Below are 17,941 nucleotides of genomic sequence, written 5' to 3'. Positions count from 1 at the left end.
CACTTCCCTCTTTTGAAATCTTCAGAACATATATTTCGTAGCAATGATCCCGGTGTTAAACTTATATTTGGAATGTGTTTAAAACAGTTCTATCACATATGTGATAATGACTGACATCAATATTGTCCTTTAAGGATGAATACTGTAAAAGCTAAATCGGTCGTTTGCAGGTCATGTTTGTTTTTGGTTTAAAATGCTGTACAAATCATAAATTATACTTTTATTCACAAGTAAATCCTATAATCAACGCTTTAGATCATTTTGATGAGACAATCAAGGTTATACTGTGAACACTTCAAGGGGCGATAACGTCGTTCAGAAACTTATAGGTTGTTTGACAAAAAATTTGTATCTGATTTTGATAAAACTTAACATGCATCTTTAAAAGCCAAGATCACGGTTCTTTTCGATATTCGCGCATGTCAGATTATAACTTCGTGGTTTATGTTCCCTGATTGTACGTCAAATCACGTTTATTAGCTTGTGGACCCTCTAGAGATCACACAAAATAGTCGATTTTAAAATCCGTTCATAGGTATTACTGTTACTTTGTCTGTAATGATGGTTGAGCTCCAATTTAGTAATAATCGATCCTAAATTGCCTGACAAAATGGACGCTCCTCGTTTGCAACTAGTGTAAAAGTACGTAATAACCAATTAATCCCCGAGATCCGTGGATTGGAATACGGATACGCTTTCGGGTCGATGATGCGAAATATAACCTATTTAGGTAAAAGAAGAATGGTTTAAACAGTTTTATTTTCAAGGTTTAAAAACAATTAGTATTGTCATCGAGAACATCGTTAAACCATTTATCCTATTAATGATGAACCTGATTTAGCATAATAACAAAAATGTAATTTGTGCAGTTTGCTTCCACCATCATCAAAAGGGTGAGCTCCTGTAGCCTTGTCGAGATTGCTGAAAGGGTAATCCGTCCATACTATATATTCTTCCCTCACTTCCATACCCTTTATTCGTTGACATTCCCGGGTATATTTCATCAAGATAAAGGGTTTTTCTGTTGGTAGCAGGATTTCGTGGGTTGGTAAACTATCCTGTCTGAAATTATGAATGATAAAAAATCAGTATATACACAACCTACTCTATCACTATCAGATACAGGCGAGTAAATGATATCGGTTACATCATGGTATGCTGGAGATAGGTGGAAAGGATATGGCGTTTACTGATTAAGCAGTTGGAATAAAGATTATTATTATTAAAGATTATTATAGCATCTCATAGTAAGTTATTTATCAATGGCGTAGTTTAGCTATAACACAGAAATGGTACTATGTTGGTATCGTAATGGTATTGTCAATGGAATATTTTACCTACAACACAGAAATGGTATCGTACTAGTATTTTTAATGGAGGTTATGAGGTTATGATAATTTATCGAAATCTATTGTTTATTAGCAGTTTGTGCTAGAATCGTCCTTTAGAAACTTTTGTAACCATGGAAACTTCTAGAAACCATACACAAATTCACTAAACAGCGCTTAGTAATAATTGGGGGATGGATTCTAGACGGATTTAGTAAAGTTTGGAAAGTTCTAGAATTTCATAAAAACTATTCAAGGCAGACAAAACCAGTTCGAGAGAGAACTTTAGGAGAACTTTCTTTACACTTCGTACAGAACTATAAGTTTCTGTTTGACCCACGTGTCGGTGGTCTCGATTCATTATATCATGGTTTTAAGAGAAATTAGGAGAAGGCATCTATAAAGGACTGTCTACAATTAACTACTTCTAAGTTGAGAGAAAAGGAGACTTCAGCCGAATACTGAGAGAATAATATGAGTAATGTGATGAACGTCATTTTTTAATGCTTTCAATTCGTTTCAAATTATTCGCTAATTATTTTTGTAAAATGCCCATTCCAAATTTTGTATAGTACCAGTAGTGTCAACACGAGAGTTTTCTGGCGCGAGTGAAGCAGGGAAGGAAAGAAAGATGTATATTTGATAATTTAATGAGGAATGAGGTATAAATTGTATCGAAAGTCAAAGTATAGCATTTTATTTATATGTTGGATAAGCTTTCAATATGTGTCAATTAGTAATTTAGTGGAAATATGCATTGTTCCAAGTTTTCTATCTTGGCGTGGTCGGTGGCGGTGTCGACCCTACTTGACCTCCTTTTGCTCTGGTCATTCCTCAGGCTCGTTTAACTGCGGTATATGTTAATTTACATGTAATTACTAATTTATATTGTTATAATTTTGTCAACCTTGTAATTTATTTATTTCCTTTAAATAGATCTATTCATATAAATTATACTGATTTTCACTTAGGCTGTGAAATTCGGTATCCTCTCCCTTGTATAGAAATGTCTGACAGAATGAATGAATGTTTAGATATTGTAAATGTCTCTGACAGGATGAATCCATAAATATTGTTAGCATACTGTGAGTAATATCTTGTACATTGATTCTAATCAAAGTTGTTATATTTGTACTTATACTCATTTTTCCTAATATTATTTTATTATTTGTAATTGTTATATCCAAACTTGTACTTATTTGTTCTAATATTATTTTATTGTTAATATTATTATTGAATTATTATATATTATTAAATCGGTTGTTGTGTATCGGGTGGATTCTGTGACCGACAATCTATAATCAATGATTTTAACAACGACGCATCTGATTAAAATACAGGTCCATATTTCGTTCGATAACCTACACTACATGAAGATCTGACCAGTTGTTTTGTGGCGCCGTGTCAGAGGTCATACGAGTCGCTTTTGACCCTATGACATCAGATATTCGATTAACCAATCAACATTGGTGTTTCTAGTGGATTACCCACAGTTCCGTGCAGCTTACACCAAAAGCACGCCTAGTGTAGTAAAGACAAGTAAAACGAAATGAAATAGGAAATGTGTTGAACCATAACAGAACACACGGATCCTTTTTTGGTATCGCACTGGAATTTGTAATGTAATACGTACCTGCAACAAAAATCTATTCTTGTATCGGCACCGTACTGACCATCTGGTAATGTTCCATACTTTGAATTATGGTTGTTCTTATTTTCATCATCCCATAAGATTGATCCTGATTGGAAGCCTGTGGAGAATGTAAAACATGTAAACATGTATCAGGTTGTGTATGTATGTAGTGATGTAGTGATCAGACTATCACTACAACTGGATTTAGAGGATTCATATACTACTAACAGGGCCATGACATGGCATTCTATAACATCTTGATCAGACTATCACAACAACTGAATTTATAGGATTCATATACTACTAACAGGACCATGACATTGCATTCTATAACATCTCGTATTCTGTCGCTCTTTACACATTCTTAATGAACTAGTAACAAAATTAAAATTACACAGGAGAAAATGTAAATTGACAAGCGATGTGTGCAGATAAAAAGTAGTTGTGGTCCGAATTGGTCGAATTGAACTATAATAATGATGTTAAGTCTGTTCCATTATTTAAGTCCCTTTTAATATTATTTTGTCAACCCATGTTTTAACCGATTCTACACCCCAACAACGTCCATGTAATAATTATTTAATTTACCTTTAGGACAGTCACCATATTTCAGAATACAATAATCTCCAGCTGGCCAATCACCATCATATTCAGTGATTTTTTCGTCTCCCTTCATACAGAAATCCAGGGTGATATCCTGGCCTTTGGAACCTGAAAATGTCACAAACAACAAACCGTTATTTATCATGAACCTATGACACTGCAGTTTAGGTTTGTCAGACCAATGTCGATCTTATGATGCGGTTGTAGAACAGGGATGTCAGACAAACACAGTACGTAAAGCTAGAGTTATGATAGCATTGTAGTTTAGATGTGTGTGTTCCACCTCATATATGGCTGTTGTAGTATAGGTGTGTAGTTGTAGTACATGTTAATTTGTAGTGGTAGCATAGTTGTAGTATAGGTGTGCAGTTGTAGTATATAGGTAGTATAGGTGTGTAGGTGTAGTATAGGTGTGTAGGTGTACTATAGGTGTGTAGTTGTAGTACAGATAGTTTTAGAGCAGGTGTATCAGGTCAATATCCATCCTATGCTATTGTTGAGGTTTCGACAAAAAAACGCAATGTAACGTTCACTCTTTGACATTCTTTGGGTTTTTTTTTTAAAAAAACGGGCACGGATTCTTCATAACGTTTAAAGTATACTAACGGACAGAGATCACGTATACCGTTTAAGATATGAATATTAAGATCTCATGTGTGAAGTTGATGAAAATTACCTGCTATATGGTTAGGATTAGACCACTCGTTATGATTTTTGAGTTCAATTTGTGGAGGCATATGTCTATGACGGTTGTAGTCGTCTTGATGTCTCGATCCTAAATGCCAAGTAACTCTTCCAGCGGGGCATCCAGAAACTGCTTTTATAAGACCATATGTTCCAGATGGCCATGTGAGAGGAATCCGTAGCTGGGGATCTAAGAAAAGAAAAGACCTAAACTTAGAAGTAGTTTTTCTAAGATCATGTTCCCGATGAGTGGAATCCGTATAAGAGGTTTAACAAGAGATAACAAAATAAGATAACCAATAAAGAGAAAAGTTTTGATTCGGGAAAATACAAACTCAGTAGTCGTATACTACTGTGATGTCTTCTGAATTAATTCAGTTTGAACTTGGTTTTAATTTATATATGCACGTTACATTTAGGTAGGATCTGACAAGTTTAAAGTTTAAAGGCTGACCTGTGGGTGATTTAAATAGCTTGAATTTAGCATAACCAGTTAAGGCCTTTACTAGATTAGATTGTTTGGTATGCAAATACGTTAATGGATGGCCTCCACATGCCTTCGAGACGTCAGTGCCACCCCAATAGTTAGTATTAAGAGCTTCTGCGATAGTCTTGACGGTGAGACCAATTGGTTCTGGTTGACTCGTACTACCAGATGTAAGAGTTGACTGATAGGTTCCAAATCGCAGTTTATATGCGCTACTCGCTTTAAAAGTTCTGAAATCTACACTAAGAAACCCGCCAACTGACAATCCAAACCCTCCCTAAAATGAATAATCACAAATATAAAAGACTGTATACATAGGTCAAGCATCACGATGAATGCAACTGTCACCAAAATAGCTTTCACATTCCAGCTTAATAAGGTGAGGTACTAAATGAAAATCATACTCCTCACAGTGTTTCGTTTGATTAGACCTAATCCCACTGCATAACAATATCTTTCGTTTACATAAGGTTAGTGCATAGCATAAGATTGTAGGAAAGCTAATTGCATGACAAACAAGACTATCAAAACGGCTACAATGTAAACTACTGCTTGGAGATGAACAATAATTTCACCATTTTGTAATACCTTAAACTGTCCAGCAATGGCCAGAGAGGGATTTCTCTGGCAATTGCTTCAGATTAAGAACGAAAGGAGACCACTCTAAATTGCAACTCTAAATTGCAAACATTACTAAAGATTAATAGTAATCCCTTCATTTACTTTAATGTGAAATCCATCACATTTCTTAGCATGTTGCATTTTATTATGCTGCCACATTTCAGTGTGATCTGTTAAGTTAAGAATTGTTTTGTAAACGCGACAGAGGCTACCAAAAATCGAAGGATTTGGTGTGAAGCTTTTTGGTCATGAGAGGACAAAGCCAATCGATGATCAGCGTTCTGCGAGCTGCTGTACTAAAATTATGCTCCAGTTTCCGAAAACCGTATGAACGTGATAGACTCTTAAGGTCTGTAGCGGGTCCCGTTCATTTTTGATGTGAAGCACTACTGTCATAAACCCTGTGGATATTCAACGTTCCACGACTTTCATTTTTAGCGATTTCCCTCTTTGATGAAATCGTTATCATCGTGATTGATGCTCGAGTGGTTGACGGATCCTTTTGGAATTTGCTGTGAAGCATTGTTGGTATAATCGAGAGGATATTCAGCATACCACGACTTTCTGATTATTTTTCAAAATTTGTTTGAAGGACTGGGGTCTTGAGTGAACCCTCCGTGCTGATATTCTGCTGATTTCTGTTCGGTTTCAATGAATTCTATTGAAATTTTTGTGTGGGGCACTGTGGTCGAACCCTGTTGATATTTACTAGAGGTGTATTGCCCCCTTTGTCTAAAACAGGGGCAAAACCTTGCAAGAGAAGGTAACGGATTGCACAATAATTATAGGTTTCGTCATCTAGTGGCCACAGTGTTTCACGTAAAATTTTAAAAGAATCCCGCTTTTAGTACTAAAAACTAACGTAAATGTGGGTTGACTTACACTTTTCTGTACGTGATTTATAAATTCTGTCATAGAAGATTCATATCTTTTGATTACTTTTGTACCAAAATCAACTTGCATTACCACGTGCTGTAAGATAAATGCAATGGTATTCTATGTATGCATTCTGTCCATATCAATAATTAAAAATATAAGTTTATGGTATAAGTAAATTCATATGAATAAATACAATCATAAGTTGATGATATACTATAAGTTTCTGATAATTAGTATATTCATATAATAACTTTAAACCAGGCAACAATACGCCACCCCAATCTCTCACTAATCACAAGATAAATATATATCAGTAAATTCAGTTATAAGTTTATGATATTAGTATATTCATATAATAACTTTAAACAAGACAACAGTATGCCACCCCCATCTCTCGCTAATCACAAAATAAATACTTGGTTTTCTGAGAGGTGGTAGACAATGGAACTTGTATCAATAATGTACGTGTATAATTGCACGTAAAATACTATTTTGTTGTTTGCATCAAGCCATATTGCTGATAATAAAATAACAAACCGTTCCCCAATCGTCCAGGAACTTCATATAGCTGGCAGTGTTATATGTTGCAGGAAGGGAACAAAGAGCGGCTGCAAAGTTAGTGGTAACATGAAGGGTGTGATGTGAGGCGAGTTCCTCGGTGAATCTGGCAGTTCCCAAGTTACAAATAGTTTCATCATCAAAGATGACGTTTCCACCTTTATTGGTTTCACTGTATGCCCGTTGATATCCTGTAATATTGAGTTAAGAACACAAAAGCCATGTTTGGTTAAAATTCAGTAAGCTATTAAAATTATAATACGATGAAGCAATATTGTCAATAATAATAATGATAATAATATCATGATTACTAAAAATTTACTTCCGTACATACAATTAGTTTAAAACAATGGGATTTCAATTCTAACTTGAATGTTTCTATTCATTTGGATTGTCTAATGTTAATTTGTAATTGATTCAAGAGATATGGTGCTATACACGCAATGTTTCCCGAGTTCGGGTTGTAATGGTGGTGTGGTAAACAATCTTTTGAAGAAGAACGTAGTCCTCTGCCAGATTTACTGTGTTTAAGCAATTCTTTTCTATCGTTCGGCATTTTGTCATTTTTATGATGGTCATCTTTGTTATAGGAAGCCAATGGCGGTGTGGAAAAAATGTCTTTTAGAGAAGAATGTAGCCCCTGTCGGATTCATTTTGTCCTTTGTATGCACGGAGTAAGATTTTGAAGATGATCCACTGTTTTATAGCAAGCCAATGTACTTTTGAAAGTACAGGTGTTATATGCCAACGTTTATAGGTTTTACTTAATCAATTTGTGATTAATGTATAGTAGCAGTGATCTGTACCTTGATCAATTTATGATTAATATATAAAAACTACCCGCTAATTCGAACGGACACTGAACAATCTTAAATATTTTATAGGACAACAATGAGAGCAGTATACTAACTTACCTGCACTTAAACTGAAAGCTGCTGTGGCAACTCCTGTATTACCTTGTCCTACATAGGGCATTAAACATAATATTAATATAAAGTTCACATACTGAGGCTAAGAATTAAGTAAATTATCATGTCTTTATTCCATACAACTATATATTATTTTCTTTGAGCGGCATTCAGCAATTGACAAGTGTAGTAAACACAAAAACATAATATGCAACACAATTACTATTTTAATTAATGTGACGTTTTAATTAATGTACAGTTAGTGTTTCGTATCATATTTAAAGTACAACTGCTGTGTAGAGATATTAGAATTCCCATTTCTATTTCGTATCACAAAATATCAGTTTATATATAGGCCACCTAGTGTTAAAGGAGAACTACTCCTATCATCTAGAAGCCACGGTGGCTAAGTGAGTTAGACGCTGGCTCGCAAGCCTGGAGGTCGCGTGTTCGATACCTGAATTGGCAGCAATGAGGAAGTACTCTTTACAACTGTTACAAGCAGCATTAACATGTATAAATATAAAGAACGTGACAAAGTAAAGCACATGGTCTTATAATTGCCAGGAAACCGTGTCAAAAGAAGAGACACATCCATGACGTGACTTATATTATATTCATGGTCTCTTCTTTTGATGTAAAATATCTGTATACATTGTAGGTGATGTCCGCGGGTTTGTCTTGTGAGTTTGTTATCTGTGTTGGTGTCACCCTGTACTTACTTTCAAACAGAACAATCGGGTTATACTGTTCCTATCGCAGAAACATAATTAAGGAATTGTTTACTGACTGTGAAGACATCAGAGAACATGAATATAAATAGTGAATACAATATACCAAACACATCTCAAAGAGAAAATTAACCAAGTTAGTATGTTGTTTTAAGAAAACAATGACCAACTGATCATCTTGTAGGATAATTACCACCATACCTGAAGCAGTTACACCAACACCAAGCCTCGACTGGTAAGACTTGGTTCCATAATAAACATGTGTTGATTTCTGCTGTAAGCAGCTATGTCTCGCCTTATAAGCCACTTCCTTTGGTACGGCCCCTGAAGACAGCTGTAATATTTTTCTTACGCCTTTCAGTCCTGGGTCGACGCCACCAGCAGCTCCAACTCCTCCTTCTGGATTAGCTTTCAGTAAATTGTACCCAATTCCAACAAAGTTTATCCCTGGACTATATCCATGAACAAGATGGCCGACGAGCACCACTATTGTTAGTCCCAACACCTAAAATGGAGAAATTCCAGTACATAGAGAGTTACCAATGGATTCAGTGCCTAGTACTTCTCGCGATTATTATATAAAATAATAGAAACATTGTTTAGCAATAAGCCAACATAACAATATCTGTATGTTTTATAATAATCGTTATCTATCTAGCAGGTGCGTCAAGTTTTACATATATAATACTTCTCTATACTAATTAATACAAATGATGCAAGGGTGCGTAGTTTAATTACAAGTTGCGTGGTTTTAATGCCAGTTACAAGGTGCATGACATGGTTTTACCTGGAGAGAGGGAGAGAGGGGGACCAATTAATAAATATGATAAAAGTGTGCATGGTTTAAATCACAAGGTGCGTGGTTTTAATTACAATGTGCGTTGTTTCAACGTCAATTACAAGGTGCGTGGTTTTAATTACAAGGTGCGTTGTTTCAACGTCAATTACAAGGTGCGTGGTTTTAATTACAAGGTGCGTTGTTTCAACGTCAATTACAAGGTGCGTGGTTTTAATTACAAGGTGCGTTGTTTTAACGTCAATTACAAGGCGCGTGGTTTTAATATACATTACATCAGTTACAAGATGCGTAGTTTTAATGTCTGTTACAAGGTGTGTGGTTTTAATTGGAGACCTTAACTAAAGAGATAGGGACAGAGAGAGGTTTAACGTCCACTCGACACGAACCAGGTCATATCGGGACTAAAGTAGTTTCAATTTTATTTCAATATTTCACGGTGGGAGGAAACCGGGGACCCGGAGAAAACCCACTGGGTTGGTCACGTACCAGCGGGGATTCGAAATCACGCCACTTGACTCAATGACAGACCTTCTGACCAAACGTGCACGCGTTAACCATTCGGCCACCCACCCCCTTGACTAACGACAATAACATTATTAACAAAACTTACATGCATGGTGCCAGACAATCAACTACTCTATAAATAAAACGGACAAGATAAAATGACAGTAATTTATAGAATTTGTATAAGTACATCTACATATGCTTATCAGTGATTGTGTCACATAGATCGGCACGATTCTATGATTGTAAGTCCTTAGGTTATCGACTAGGTTAATGAAGACGGGCGTACGCCATACGTTGTTCTATAAAGGATCACACTGGAACTTGTTGATTTTTTTTGGTCAACATCATTCCTCTCGAAAGAGGGTCTTAAGTGTTATGAAGCTTGTTTGTACGGTCATAAATGAAATGATCGAAGCCTTAAAATCATGATATTGGTAGTAACATTGTGACTGGGGAAGATCTAGAGCAGCTTGGGCACCGCTTGATCACCCCCCTTTATTTGGTGTTCCAGCTGTTATTGTTAATTGTCCGAAAGGATGACAGAGAATCAGTACAGATGACGTGCTGTAGTGTGTTGATGATTAATGGCTGGAAGCAACAGGTGCCAGACAAGCATAATTATCTTAGATGGCGTGTCAGTAGCCGAGGAATCCCGATAACCATGTTTCTGAACATATGTATAAATAGGAGCACAATCACGATACTTAGACCCTAACTCTCGGAAATGATATTGAATCGCCGTCGATCTAGAATCCTTCTTTTTTTGTTGTGCAGATATAGCCCACGGCGGTGGACTAAAGAAAGGAGTATTCGCAATACCCAGAATGCCATCCTCAGACAAAAGTGGTTGCATGCGAATACCAACAGATGGAACTACTTTATTTCCCATGATTAGGAAGCGATGCATTTGTCGAAGCATACTACAGTACCAGCTTATCAGGTAGGTCTTTCAACGAGGGCTTATATGCCTTGACCATAAACTGTCCAGTGTAGATGTACGAAATGTTCCTAAGCTGATTGTAAGTCCTTGGTTGAGTATGGTGTCAAGCTCTTTGATATACGATCTTGATAAGTGATAATGTTTTGGATTTCGAAGGACAAAATCCATGTTTGGTTGCCCATTGTTGAAGTGAATTCAAACAAAACTGCGACTTACGTTGGATTATCTGGATGTCTCTAGAACCACCTTTTTGGTATTTGGGGTGATAAACTAAATATTAATCACCAAACAATTTCCAAATTCATTTACTAACCAAGTACAAAACTTTGCACAAAAGCACGACAAAAAAGGGTGATGATGACAATAAAAGTCGAATTTTCATGGATTTCCGTCAAATTTGGCATGAAAAATGCCAAATGCAAGTTCAAGAAACCTACGGGTCACCTTTGGCTATAGACCGTGATTTTGTCTGTTATCCTTGAAACCCCACAAAAATAAACGATGAAATAAATGAAATGAAATGAAATGGGGTTTAACGTCCTACTGTTCTGCTCCTAACCTGGGCTAATGAAGACGGGCATACGCCATACAGTGTGCTATGAGGGAAATTTTGCCTCCTGTATCGAATTCCAACTGCTAAGGGATCTTTTACGTGCATTCCAATGTATACACGGGACCTCGGTTTTTCGTCTCATCCGAAGGACTAGACAGCTGTCCTTGTCAGGCCCTCCTTCCTGCATCACTGACAAGGGGAAACCACGCAGGAAAATCTGGATGAACTTTCTCGGCCAATGCAGGGATCGAACACCCGCAAAAATGCTAAAAAGATATATCCAAAATACTAAGATGGAAAGTAGGGGTTAAAAGCGACATGTCGACACCAAAAACGTTAAAATTTCTGCTCAAAGTATTTTAAAATCTGTGTTTTTTAATTATTTACCCTCAAACGAGATTTTGTGATTTATTCAACAACCCTCTCGTTTGCTATAATCTTTTTTCTTTCCGCTTGTATTCCGATTATTACGACAAACGATCGGACTGTGATATGTCATTTTACAGATGAAAAAAGTATGCATATTCTTAATAAGATTGGTGCTGAAAAGTTAGTGAATATCTTAAACTACGGAAAGAGCTTTAACCATTGAGCCACCCCCTCCCAAAGAGTAGAGTGATCCGTGTTTTTACGTTGACCGCAGTGACGCCGTTTCTGTCGATTCGATCTTACTCCCATCCCACGCCACTCTACTTTCTTTCGTTTCAAGGTCTGTGTGTATAAAGCCAAACCAACCACAATATTCTCAGCTTACCTTGATGTCAGTCAATGTGCTGACTAAAATGTGTTTAAAAGGGAATAGGAACAGATTTTGCACATTTGCATATTTGATTAGATTAGACAAATGCATGCCGTGGTAGCTTTGGTTTAGAAAAGTCTTTGCGCCTTAGTGTAAACAAATTGACCAGATTAGAAAATGCATGCCACAGTCCTTCGTCTAGTAATTAAATCTATGGAAGCCGATACGAACACTTTCACAACATTATGTAATTGTCTGCTTCACGGTCTACCTGACTACATCATCCAGCGGTTATAGAATGCACCAGCCAGGCACCAAGAACTTCGAACACATCACACGGCCGCCTCCTGTATGTGCCACCATCCGGATCCCTTACCTTTAGAGACCGGTCTTTCATGGTCGCTGGTCTTACTGGTCCCTGGAGCTTAGAGCTTTGGGCAAAATTGATATCTTCAAATCGAGACTGAAGACACACTTTTTCCGAGAAGCCTACTGTGAAAAAGACTCCTGTCTGACTAATGTTTGGTCCTTATGTAATTGATGAATTGTCCCATGAGCGGTTGATCGACGTAGATCTAAAGAAGCAACTACAGAATTACTGGGAGTGTTACGAATGTCAACAAGAATGGAAAAATCAATGTCTAGATGAAATAGAAGAATTTATATAGAAAAAAGTTTTTGACTTCAATTTATAGTCGGTAATATCTGGACAATGTGAATTAACACGATCTATAGCTGGACCATCCCTGCCTCTAGTTTCAAAGCCTGGCTATCTCTATGCCGCAAAGTCAGACTGGGTGACTGCTATTGCCGAAACATGTCGGCATGTCAATTGTCCACCCAATCATCGATGTGAACCTGTACTAAACGGAACACGCTGTGTTCTAAATGATTGCGGGATACCCCCAGCAATCGAATTCGGGTCTAGTGTAGAATATAGAGAAACGGTAACTGGTTATTCAGCTGATTATAACTGCTCGGGGATTGGCGTGAAAGCCGAAGTCGCGACCTTGACCTGCTCGGATAAAGGGATATGGGAAGGGCAGCACTGTAAATGGGTTTCCTCTTGTGAAGACATCCGAGATTGTGATTCAAGCTACGAGGATGGCGAATACTGGTTATATCCTAATGCATTTGGTAATGATGAAAAAGTGAAGGTGTACTGTAATGGATTGGCCACAGACAACCCGGCGGATTACATTACATTACCTAAAGAGAATAGGGTTCTGTGGCCAGACAAGAAAGCGGGTAGCTCTAATTGTGATTTGGTACCAACATATCGTACAGATAGCGGTGAGTCAGTATTTGATAAAATTCGAATTACAACAAGTAACATGGCTATAAACCAAAGTGACTACCAATTCCCCCGACTTTTGTCGGGGATTAATCACGAGTACGGAAATGCCCAAGATTGCAGCAATTCGAATGGTGCATGTGCCGATGCCGTTATTGGATATTTCAAGATAGACACACGCGAAACAGGATTAATAATTAATAGAACTGCTGTGTGGCGGAACCTTGGCTACTCGATTGGAATAAAATATTTTAACAGAAGTAGTTATCATGTTATTGAAGCTGTTTGTGGGGGCTGGTGCGGTGGGTGTTTTGCTGAAACACCGCTTACGCTTGAACTAGATAACAGTACAGTCCCTCCTGGTGGATCTGCTGCAGACGTAACTTGTAGATTCAACAACTGAAGTGGATACTAGTACAAACATCCATGGCGAGTCTGCATGAAGATTTGTCCCGTGAACTCAATACCAGTACAAACATATGTGGTGTGACGGCTATCGTGAACTTAATGACAATATAGTCCTTCCTGACTAATAATACCCAGAAACAATGTTCTGTGATACACTACATCACCGTGAATAACGTTTTAGAATACCCTTCATACCCAGACATAATATTCTAGAATATTCTTCATATCCAAAAAAAACGTTCTAGAATACACTTCATTACCGTAAATAACGAACGTTCTAGAGTACTCTCCATCCCCATAAATAACGCTCAATAAATACTTTCCATCACCAGTTTCAAAGTTCTGTAGTGCATGTACTTTTTACCATAAAATATAATGTTCTGTAAAACTCTTCATCACCAGTAATTATAATATTCGAGAATATTCTTCATCACCAGCAATAATATTCTAGAATACTCTTCGTCACCAGAAATAACATTTTTTAATAACCTTCATCATCAGATATAACGCTTTATGATAGTACCGGTGTAGACTCATCACATGAACTGGATACTAGTACAACCATCCGTAGTGGGTCTGATAACAGGTAGTCAATCATTCCTGGTACGTCTGGTACGGGTTCACCTCTTGAACATGATACTGTAAACTTATAATCGTTGACTTTTGAACAAATTACTTTTACAAACACAAGTCGTCAACTTATATACACAATGTTTACTAGTTAGTTAAATTTGGCAGTAATCAGACTGTAGTCATTATGGGTAACTAGTGTGGGTATATATATACGACTGTAACGTGGAAAATATTTAACAAATAACATTAGGCCTAAGCTATATGACCAAGTGTAATGTCTAAAGTCTTTTACGATCATGTGGTCTGAATCCGACTTCTAATTCAGGGGGAATAACTCGCCTGAAACCGATTCTCCTTCAGTCGATATAATAATACCAAGTTTGGAAACGGTTGGAATTAATAATTCCGTCAACCAGTGGCAATACTCACTAAATTTCGCTAGTTAGACAATCGAGTCTACGATGACGTTTTAAAATTATTCACGTGACCCTCTTGCTTTAAAGGCGTAGACCTATGGTTGGTCTAGCCATTAGCGTGCACTGTGTACGTGTACGCACCCGTGTAATGATGTGTGTATGTTTTTGGTTATGTTCCTGTTTCATTTTCTTGTTCCTGGTGGAAATATACTGGTATTATAACAGATAGCTTTATGCTATCTGGAGTAATTTTGGTGATCCTATCAGATCTTATCATATGTTGAGGTCAGTCGTAGCAGTCTTGTTGGTCGTATCGAAACATATCCGTCCGTATCTGACGCGTGTCAGTTTTTATTTTGGTTTTTTTTTTGGGGGGGGGGGGATTCAGAGGAATTGATGTTTATATTTTATAAAGTAATAGTTTTATCCCAGATACATAACATGTTCAATACGTGATTCTATGTATTTGTGGTTTTAGCAAATTAATGGCCGATGGAATTGATAAAAATGTAACTTGAAGACCCGATGCGTCATTTTGCGCTATAGAAATCCCTTGAAAACTCCATCGATCTACGCTACATAAGTTCATTCGGCACCCTAGTAGAATCTGCCGAGGTTTGCCGACTGTAGATAAGTCCATCGTCATCATTATTTGTCATGAGCCAAATTGAGAGACCTGATATAAATTCGAGTAAATCCAAACCGGGAGATTATTTATCGTCGAAATTTTGACTGGTTTTCTTAATTGTTAACATGTAAAATTATGCCGTGGGAAATTTGATATTTTAGCAAAAGTTAAAATGGGAATAGCAAACTGCATGTAATGTCTTGCCGATTGGATACGTAACATTGTTTATTTCTACGCCCACATTGGACGTATATTTTGTCCACATTTTTATATGTGGACGCTTTGCAGGTCACAATTTTGACGAGAATTGTAATATAGGTTTATATCCCAAGATCTAGGTGCCTGTCGAAAAATGGGGTTTAACGTTCACTCGATACAAACTAGGTCATTTCGGGACTAAAACATGGTTCTATTATATTTAAAAAATTCGCTTGTGCGTAGGGTTCTTTAGCAGTGGGAGGAAACCGGAGGACCCGGAAAAACCCACGATGTTGGACAGGCGACCCTACTCCTTGTCACGCACAACCGGGAAATTTAAACCACGCCAGTTGACTCAATGACAGATCTTGTGAAACAGCGCGCATGCGCTAACTATTCGGCCGCCCACCCCCTGTCGATATTGGCAGGCATGTAACTTCATTTATTTTGGCACCTCAATATACAAAATAAAAATCACAGAGGTCACAATTTGTAAACCATTTAGATGAAACTTAAAATGTTTGTTTGTAGCCCACCGATCTCGACTCCTGTCAATATCGTCGCATATTGGACACTTACTTCCTGGATTATGGCCCCTTATTGTACGAAAAATCAATTTCGAGCTTGTGAACCCTCTATCACCGTTACACCGTAATGATGGTTGACCGAGAAACCACATGACCAAATGGCCGCTCCCTGTACGGAAATAGTATAAAAGTATGTAATACCAAGGTTCTCGACCCGATAGAGATCACAATATTAATCCGATTTTGGTGAAACTTTAAAGATGTTTATATCCTACAGATCTCTGTTCCTGTCGATATGGCCACTGATTGTTCTCTATCCATCTCTAGCAAAATGTGGGCGTATCTTGCGTGGCAACCACTTGTTTTATTTCAGCATTTACATTATTAATATTATTCTGGAATAATTGCAGTCTCGCTCTTTTACCAAATTAAATGACTGTCTACTGGTTTTCATGTTATATAATAAATATTTAATAACTTCGATCGTTTTTCCAACAATCACGTTTTTTAGTAATTTTCTATCCTTTTCAAATTTGTTCAACCTCCAAGTTTTCTTTTCAGATCAGCTGCAGTTGAGACAAAGATGCTGTGTGGGCGTATTCAGTACTGAACGGAATTGGGTCATTGTTGTACTGCTTTTGGTCTTATTACAGATTCATCTTTCAGATTCATGTCGTTTGCAGGTGATTTCAATAGCGCTAAAATGACGCATTGAGACTTTAAGTGAATAAATGAAAATTACAGTAAGAATTGTTTATTTAGGTTATTAGTCAGTTTCCAGAATGGGTTTAGTTTTGTTATTTAAATGAATTTAGATTAATAGTTACTACATTGATGGCAAAAATTGTTTATGAAGAAATATAACACGACTTATTCTCGATGTCTCAAATGTATACATCTCTTGATGTCTTGGCTTTATACATCTGAAAATAGACAAATAAAGAGAATTAGGTAAAATATATCGACATACTTAAATGCAGTATTTTGTTCTTGCAAATGCTTGTTTTAAATGACAAATTAAAACTATGCCAATGGTTATTATCTACATACAAATATATACAAGTAGTTATTATTTATTTACTAGTCTATATCAGTGGTTACTTGTATAAACATATAATACAAGAGTTCATACCTGTGTAGGTGATGCTCAGGTTAAAACCAAGGCATGGATAGTTGTAATCTGACAAAAATATCACGGTGGTGTTTTCACCAGTTGGTACTATGATAGGGTCTGGCGGTACCCCACCACAATATCTATAATATAAAAAATTAACCACTTCAGATATTTGTATGCATGACGTTGAAAATAACTTTTTTTGTCGGCAAAATAAAGTGCCCGAAATCACACTAAGTTTTGGTTTGAGGCCATTGTACATTATGTGATAGTTTTTCGGCATCGAGCATTATTTGTTTCATTTAAGATCTGATTCTGTTCGGGAAGACGGGTAAAGTGTGAAAAAAAATATGGGGCGGGAATTTTTCATTATTTTTCTTTTTGTCTTCTAGTCATCAAATTACGAGTTTGAAATCCCATGACTATTTGGTCTGGAAGTAATCTGTATTATGTCACAATTTGCGGGCATCGATCATTATTTGTTTCATAAGTTTTTCGGGAATTAGTGTAATAAACAGTGTAGCCGCTCGGCTCAAAGCGCGAAATGTTTCGGGCATCATCATCATTTATTTCAGCTATTGGTTGTTAATCGGACTATTCATCAGTCAAAATTTGGAACAGAAATTTGCTTCCATTAAAGCAGTGTTTAGTGGGATTAGCTCTAATCAAACGAAACACTGCTGGGAGTATGGGTATACCCAGGCTAATGTCTGTACTATACAATAACAGGAAGAGAATTCAGTTTAATGCCATATACAATTCAAATAACAAAAAAGCACGACTAGTCATGAATGTACATCTACCGTCATGTGA

General features: G+C 36.9%; 1 protein-coding gene across 1 annotated transcript; it reads right to left on the bottom strand.

Annotated features, from left to right (window-relative positions):
* Window positions 1-807: 807 nt before the first annotated feature.
* On the bottom strand, window positions 808-7,768 carry LOC126830601 (uncharacterized). The gene is made up of 8 exons (XM_050560998.2): window positions 7,708-7,768; window positions 6,773-6,984; window positions 6,239-6,328; window positions 4,703-5,012; window positions 4,241-4,438; window positions 3,550-3,672; window positions 2,962-3,079; window positions 808-1,062 (listed from the first exon to the last, which is right to left on the bottom strand). Exons 1-8 carry the CDS (start codon window positions 7,766-7,768, stop codon window positions 813-815), a joined length of 1,362 nt encoding a protein of 453 aa, XP_050416955.2. The 3' UTR covers window positions 808-812.
* Between the last annotated feature and the right edge of the window lie 10,173 nt (window positions 7,769-17,941).

The sequence above is a fragment of the Patella vulgata genome, chromosome 8, assembly GCF_932274485.2.
Source record: "Patella vulgata chromosome 8, xgPatVulg1.2, whole genome shotgun sequence".
Taxonomy (NCBI): Eukaryota; Metazoa; Mollusca; class Gastropoda; family Patellidae; genus Patella; species Patella vulgata.
The sequence above is the reverse complement of the archived record's forward strand: the minus strand, read 5'-3'. Positions and strand labels throughout refer to the sequence as shown.

Coding starts and splice junctions, on each gene's coding strand:
- LOC126830601 (XM_050560998.2), bottom strand. CDS start 7,768: ATGCCCTATGTAGGACAAGGTAATACAGGAGTTGCCACAGCAGCTTTC. Junction 6,329..6,772: donor TCCTGGACGATTGGGGAACG/GTTTGTTATTTT, acceptor TTTATCTTACAG/CACGTGGTAATGCAAGTTGA. Junction 4,439..4,702: donor GCTATTTAAATCACCCACAG/GTCAGCCTTTAA, acceptor TTCTTTTCTTAG/ATCCCCAGCTACGGATTCCT.